Source organism: Pleurodeles waltl, chromosome 4_2 (genome assembly GCF_031143425.1).
Source record: "Pleurodeles waltl isolate 20211129_DDA chromosome 4_2, aPleWal1.hap1.20221129, whole genome shotgun sequence".
Taxonomy (NCBI): Eukaryota; Metazoa; Chordata; class Amphibia; order Caudata; family Salamandridae; genus Pleurodeles; species Pleurodeles waltl.
This window is the reverse complement of record NC_090443.1, coordinates 122397130-122404842: the sequence shown is the minus strand read 5'-3', so window position 1 is coordinate 122404842 and position 7713 is coordinate 122397130. Positions and strand designations below refer to the sequence as shown.

The window sequence follows — 7713 nt, the reverse complement described above, 5'->3', positions numbered from 1 at the left end:
AATTATTCTAACTCTGATCACAATGGGCACAGCATTCATATTTAATCTTTTGGAAGTTATTTGCTATAAGGGTGGTTTAAAATGTGGATGTTAAAAGAAGGTAACCAGATGAAAGAAGAAGTAGGAGATTGAACATGACAAGATTAAATCCACAGTATACTATGATTTGAAGACTTGCAGAGGAAGAAAGAGAAGGAGCTAACAATGATGAATTAAGTACTATAGTGTAGTATAGTGTATTGTGATAAATATTTTGATAAAATTATCAGGGTGATTCTAGGAGTGCTTGCATTAATTAATAAAATAAGGCCTATTTTACAAGTGTTTAAGTTAACATGACTAGGCCTAAGCCAGCTCACATTTACATCTTTTCTTGTTTACAGAAAGAAACGTGCACTTTTATTTTATGTGAAGAAGACTTCTCGACATGAATGTGTCTGAGTGGTATTCCGTCTCAGAAAATCATTGAATTAGTAGCCTAGATCATAGGCTCTGTATTAGTAAATTGTATTAATATTAGTTCCTCATGAGGAAGCCATGCTCAGGATGATCCTTAGTTTGTAGCTTTCAAGGTCCTTTGCTCCAGTCGTTCCTAGAGCTCATTAATCAACTTAACTGTTCATTGTATTCCTGTATTATATAAATGCTGTCGTTTCCTGCACACCTCATTCATTAATATGCAGTAAAGTAGGTCTTTCTAGATGTATCTTTTTGAATGTATCAAACGTAGTAGAATTCTTATTGGTTAATGTCTTGATACATTGCCAGTGCAAACCTGTCAGACTATTAGAGGCAATTAACTATATATGACTTTTGTGTTTAAAACCCTATAAAAGATTATGTTTTTGGCATATGTGCCATTCTTTCTAGCATTCCTCTGGAGACGGATTCTTTGGCAATCTTCTTGGTGAACTATACTTAGTGATGGCTGTTTGCTTACTTTGGAGGAAGGCGCTATGCTGATCCTCTTGCATTTATTTGACTCTGATTTACTATACAGACTTTGGGCCTGATTTAGAGGATTATTTACCATCATCATGGCAGACTAAGGGCCAGATGTATCAAACATTTTTGCAATCGCAAATGGCCCAACAGGCCGTTTGCGATCGCAAAAATGCATTTTGGTATGTAACAAGTCCACTTTGCGATTCGGTAACTTGTTACCGAATCGCAAATTTGGATTTGCGACTACATATCAATTCGGTATTAGGAAGGGGCGTGTCAAGGGCGTCCGTTCCCAATACCGAATCTCAGAGGCATATATGATTGTTTTGTGACCCTGAATGTGGTTGCAAAACAATCGCAGTTACCACCTACTTCAAGTAGGTTGTAACTCAATCGCAAAGTGGAAGGGGTCCACAAGGGACACCTTCCCCTTTTTGAATGCATGCAAAAACGTTTTTTAAGAGCAGGCAATGGTCCCACGGACCACTGCCTACTCTTAAAAAAATGAAAAGAAAACTTTTCATTTTTCATTTTTAAACACATCCCGTTTTCCTTTAAGGAAAACGGGCTGCATTTTAAAAAAAATATTATATTATTGAAAAGCAATCACAGACATGGAGGTCTGCTGAGGCCAGCAGGCCACCATCCCTGTGATTGTAGCCATTCACAATGGCTCGCAAATTTCGACCTACCTCATGAATATTGATGAGATAGGTCCATTTGCGAGCCCTTGCGAATCGCAGTATGAAATTCCTGGAGTTTCATACATTCCAATAGCGATTACTTAATTCCGATTCTCAAAAAATCGCAATTAGGTAATCACTATTGGATACAATTATACATCTGGCCCCAATTTACTCCCGCCACAGAGAGGGTACTGTGCCTGCCAAATTTAGAGATGTCCATGAGCCCAGCAAACATCTCTTGCCTTTCCAGGATCTGCTGTTATGGAAGTTTGTGTAAATGCATTAAAGGTTTGACGGACCGCTCAGTGAACTTGACAGAGCCTTACATCAAACTTTAAACATTCCCAAAGTTAGATTTTGTTTTTCAAAATAAGAGAGCACTAACCCTCTTGCCAAGGTCTGCTCGATTCTGAATGAAGTGGGTGGACCTTCCGTTTGGCAGAGAAGGTACTCTGTTGCGATTGCAAAGGAGTACCCTCTCTACCAAACTCTTAATCAGGCCCTTTGCTGTTGATGAATTACTTTTTGCTTTCTTTAATGATTTTATTTAAATAAACCCTTGAAGCTTAATGGAGAATCTTGTCTTCCCTAAAGTATTTGAATTGGTTTTGAACTCAGTCATATGAAGACTCAATCAAATGCATTAACCTTCTTAATTTTTTAATTAGAGCATCGATAAAGCTGTCATAATGTGTGTCTTGAGTGTAGCTGTTGATCAGTGTGTGTCTGCAGTGCAGCTATTGGTCAATTTTCATAGTGGGGATGCTGCCATCAACGTTACATCACTGAAGTCAAAGGGACTGTGAAGAATCAAAGGGTTTTACAAAAAACAAGTACAGCAAATGAGCCATGCTGTTTCAGGTGTGTTATGAACCTAAAGGTGCATTTTGTAGTACACTGTTGTAAATGTATTACTAAAGCATGCTGTGGTATCACACTGTTATTGACAGACAGCACACTTTTCATTGAAATGGCCAAAAAATTGCACTGGCGTGTAGTTTTACTGATAAACTATATTGGACACATATGATAGTGTGTGGAATTCGGCTTTCAGCAAATGTTTGTTATCTGCACATCACCATGTAAAGTGTCTTGATTTTATCCTATTAGATTCTTTGTTTCCTTCTGAATTACAAAAAAAGCTTCATTTGTGTTTTCCTAACTTCTGATGTTTTTAAATATTTGTATGGTTCATTTACAGGTATTTACATTGTGTTGTTTTACAAGACTCTAACATCCTACAGCCTTTACCTTCACACTCCCTGCACCCAGCAAGATCCTCAGCCTCTGTGTTGAAGGAATAAGCACGAAGCACAAGCATACCGTTTTTCAGAAGGCATAGCCTGACATCTGACCTCTGTCTTTGAACTTACCCTAAAGGTGACAAGATAAAAACAAAATTTAAAGTTCTGTTTATTGCTGATTCGCCTTCTGAAATCCAGTAGGGCTATTGGGGGGGGGGGGGGGAGTAAGCACTCATTGTTCAAAGAGTCTATAGTGGGATTGCTGATCAACATGTCTGTAGACAATGTTATCGATCAAGTTGCGTCTACAGTGAATTTGTTGATCAGTGAATTTTGTCTATAGTGGAATTACCTATCACTTTGCCTGCAGTGAGGTTATGGATCAGCTAATTATGTCTCAAGGAGAATCCAGATCAATGTACATGCAGTAGAGTGGTCCGTTAATTATGTCTCAGTGAGGAATTTGATCAATGTATCTGCAGTGAAGTTATTGACTAGTGAATCCAGTGTGCAGTGGAGTGGAGCTTTCAATCACTTTGTCTGCAGTAAGATTAGAAGACAGTTGAGTCTTCAGCTGGGTTATTGATCAGTTAATTATGTCTGCAGTGAGGATTCTGATCAGGCTATCTGCAGTGAAGGTATTGACTAGTGAAATGTTCCTGAAGTCAGGCTATTATTGTGTCTTCTGCGGGGCTATCGACTAGGTGGGTGCATCTGCAATAAGGTTTTAAGCCAGTGTTTATCTAGTGAGGTTATAGATAAGTGTGTCTGCAGAACAACTCTCAATCAGTAGTGCCTCCAGTGAAATTGCCGATCAGTGAATTGTCTCCCTATTAGGGCTATGTATCAGTGTGTCTCCTGTGATGTTTTTGATCAATTAATTGTGACTGCAGTGGAGCAATCTATGAGTGTATCTGAGGTGTGCATTTAGTGGCGTTATCGATGAGATCAGTGGTGGTTGCCTTGAAGTCATCGATTATTAGTTTGTGTCTCGCAATTATCGATTAATAATTTGTGTCTCTTGTACCTGCAATGATCTTATGGTATTTTGTTAAAAGTGCTTTGGGATTTTGACTCCTAAACATTACTGAAATACTCGGATTCAGAAAACAAACAGTCTCAGATCGCCGGGTCTCTGAGGAAATGCCATTTGCCCGTATGCCGACTTGATTCACATTTCTTGAGCTGGCACCACGTGTCCCGGATCCCGGCTCACCCCCTCCCTGCAAGGCTGCGGATGCTCAGCAGCAACCTGTGCTTCGTCCTCCTCCCCCTCCTCAGCGCACACACAAGGGGGAGGGGAAAATACTCCACTCCATAAATGTTTTATTTAACATGCCATACCGGAAGAAGAGGCCATATTCATTCCCTGTGCCCCAGCCATCTATCCTAGCACAGGCTCCTTCCAGAAACACGCACAGTTCCCACTGTTTGGGTCTCTCCTTTCTGCGCTGCACCTGATCTGATAGCGGCCTACGCAGACGTCTCCTCTCCATCCCGCTCCTCATAGATACATGTTTCCAGCCAACGCTGGGCTCGAAGCAGGGGACCAGATACCACAACAACAACACAGCATCCCTGCATCAGGCCCGCGAGGAGATGACGGCTGCCCTCTCCTGAGCTGCAGACCGGAGGATGCCGCTTCTACGCGCGCTGCTGGGTTGGGTCGCTGGCCCAAGAGCCTCGTCTGCTGCTGAAGGGAGCGCCCGGGCGCGCTCGGGTACCACGGATGGGCGACCTGCGGGACGACAAGCGGCGGCCTGAGGCGTCCGTCTTTCATAGGGCGCCGGCATCCCTGGAAGTGGCATCGCTGAGGTAGGGCTGCCGACACCCGAGGATCAGGGCGCCGAGGGACCACCATGTTACCTTACCCCGAGCCCACGACTACCCCGGGCCGCAGACCCTGCGGACACAGATGTGCCTAGGAACTTCAGCATCACGGGATTACACGTCATTTCTGATACATTTTTGGAGATGTGTTTTTATTGGGGATCCTGTGTATTTTTTCCGGTGGAGCGGTGTTTTTTCCTTGCTCGCTCCAGCTTTGTCGCAGAAAATGAATGAACAAGGGACTCGGGATGTGCCTGGCAGGAACCTCTGCTTGCCTAAACTGCCTTTCGCTTCATTGGGTTTCAGTTGTGGCCTTTTAATTTAACCCCTCAATTTCCCACGCCCTTTTCCTTCCCCTCCCCACGATATGTATTTAATCTTACTCCCCTCCGCCGTTCAGTTGTTGCCGTATGCACGCCTGTCCCGCTCCTCTCACTCCTGAATCAGGGAATGCTTTCTAGTCATCCTTACAATTACAAACATATGTTGCATTTTCCTGCACTTGCCATTGCCGCCTGTCTGCCCATCCGTTTACCAATCGGCACCTCCTGTTTTATTTATTCTCTCCAGGGGGGCGTTTATATCTGCACCTCCCGTTCCTCTTTTTTCATTTCACACACCTTTCATCTGTTTCTAATTACACAAACACCATTGTTTTTCTTCTCCTTGATCCGGGCCTTGTCTGGTTCCACACTCCTGGTGTGTGCTGCAGACCACGCCATGCATGCTAGAATGTTGCCCCCCAGCTCGGACCCCCCATGGGATTTTTGAATTTGGACATCTTTTGTTGTGAGCGCGTTTACGGGGTTCTTCTTGGCTCCGTTTTGACAGACTGGGCTGGGGCGGGGGCAGGACCGGTAAATGATGTTCAAGTACCGGATCCGGATGTTTTTCAATGAACTGAAGGTCCTGGTGTTGATGCGCTCGGGGTCCGACCCGGAGCCCAGCAGCAGCAGAAGCAGAGCCATGAGGGGGTTGGGTGGCTGCGGCTGGCCGCCTTGCGCCTCGCGGGGGGACGACGACGAAGAGTACTATGGGCCCGGGGTGGCCGACCCCCCGCGGCCCCGCAGCCTCGGCCTGGAGGAGAAGGTGGCGCCTCCCGTGGACGCCGTGTCCCTCAGCAGCAGCCTGGACAGTGGCATGAGGACCCCCCAGTGCCGGATCTGCTTCCAAGGTCCAGAGCAGGTGAGTGAGGGGCCCTGTCCTACCGGAGTGCAGTGGATACAGACCCCGCCCCCGAGGTGCACCCACACCTGTGCGTGAGGGTCTCACCCTGCTGGGGGCCACAGGAATTTTAGTTTAGTGCCTCGGTGTGCCATTGCCATTGGCAAATATGTGTCTGTGTGCTGTGCCCATGGACGTGTCTTTATAATTGTGCAATCACATGTGGCAAAGGTAGATGTACCTGGTGTTTGGGGCATCATCTAGGGAAACTAGTATGGATGTGTGATCCTCTGGGAAGTGGTGTAGACACTGCTACAACATGGAAGGAAAGGTACGTTCTGCGGGGCTCCGGACAGTGGTGCTATGCAGCCCTCTGCATAAGGGTATAGGTGCGTATTACCCAGGTGCCAGGGCGCACTGGTGCAATGTTGTATGGGTATGCCACTTGAAAACCTATGTTACGAGGTTAAAGTGTTCGGGTATCACAACCAGAAGCAAACGTATGTTAGTGTGCAAACACTCAGCCAAAATGGGTCAGAGCCTGTCCACTTCACTGTCAGAACAGTCTGGGTGAGTCCGCAACAGGGACAAAAGTCCGTGGATAGTGTCTGAGTTTATTATGTATGGGGGAAAGCGTGCCTGGGTGTCATCAGCAGTGCCACATGCACCTGGCCGTGGCAGCTGGAGAGGGCAGTGTGTCTGGGTGTGTTTCTACTTGAGGCAAAAACAAAACGCACCTGTGCGTGCCATGCCCACGAGCAAACAGCAGATGTAGGTGGACGAGCCATACAGGGACTTCTGGCAGAGACGACCGGCGTGTTCTCTCCCATCTGCACGAGTCTGAGTGCCTTTCTGTGCTGTGTTCAAGAGCGCGGGGCAGCTGTTTATCGAGTGTGGCCGAGGTCAGTGCTGCACGAGCAAGCCCATCACCGGGGCACAGGATGACGCTGCAGGCCGTGGAAAGTGCGATGACCGTCGCTGCTCCACCCGCCCACGAGGTTTTAGGAACCACAGAACGGCAGGCCCAAACTAGGCCTCTTGTCGATCACTGCCTGGGCTGCATGAACGTTCCCTTCCCCTGCAGGCGTCTGAGTAGGATGTCAGGCTTTACAGTCTAGGGCGCAGCCATTGCTCCAACACTCCATAACCACATTGTTGTATCGGAAGGCACTGTATAATCTGCCCCCGTGCCGAGACCAGCCAGGTGGATACGATCATGACCCAGGGATGTGTGGAGTTGGCAGGAGTGCCTTCTCAACCTGTTGGCATTCTATGTACACCTTGAATTCATTAGTGGCTTCTTCCACGGTGTTACTACCTAGGGCACTGGCATCTTCCTGTGTGTCGGTTCGAAACTCACAGTGGGGGATGGCACACCACATGGAGGAAACAACCTTGGACTAGCCCTGCTTTCCTGATGTGCGATGATGTGGAGGAATTGTTGGTCCTCTGACAGCCTGCAACAATGCACTGGAGCATCCATCAATGCAACCTCTTGAATCCTGGTTGCATCAATAAATGGACGCTCTCCATGTTTCTTTGCCACTGTTATTGTTCTTTTGCTTTTTAACCGAGGCCATACTTGTGAGAAGGTTACTGTGCTGATACTATGCTCCTACAGGAAAGAACCGACATGGTATTTCGGTTGCATTGGAGGAATATTGGGCAAGGGCATCTCTATTCCCATTGACGAGTTGCACTAAATTTTCCAGTGAATGGGCAAGAAAAGCAAGAGGTTGTGTGATTGTTGGTACCTCTGAAAGGCTGTTGTGTGTTGACAGGGTCCCCTATCGGTGGGCCATTGATGCTGACTGATTCCAGGCAAATGCAAAAACAGGTGATGG

The 7713-nt window shown here is 46.4% G+C and overlaps 1 protein-coding gene across 1 annotated transcript in view; it reads left to right on the top strand.

Moving 5' to 3' along the window:
* The first annotated feature begins 4226 nt into the window (after positions 1–4226).
* MARCHF9 (membrane associated ring-CH-type finger 9) overlaps positions 4227–7713 on the top strand; it is a 366275-nt gene continuing 362788 nt past the window's right edge. Inside the window, exon 1 of the mRNA XM_069230924.1 lies at positions 4227–5890. Within this exon, the coding sequence (XP_069087025.1) occupies positions 5567–5890 (324 nt within the window). The 5' untranslated portion in view covers positions 4227–5566. The remainder of the gene's footprint in view (positions 5891–7713) is intronic.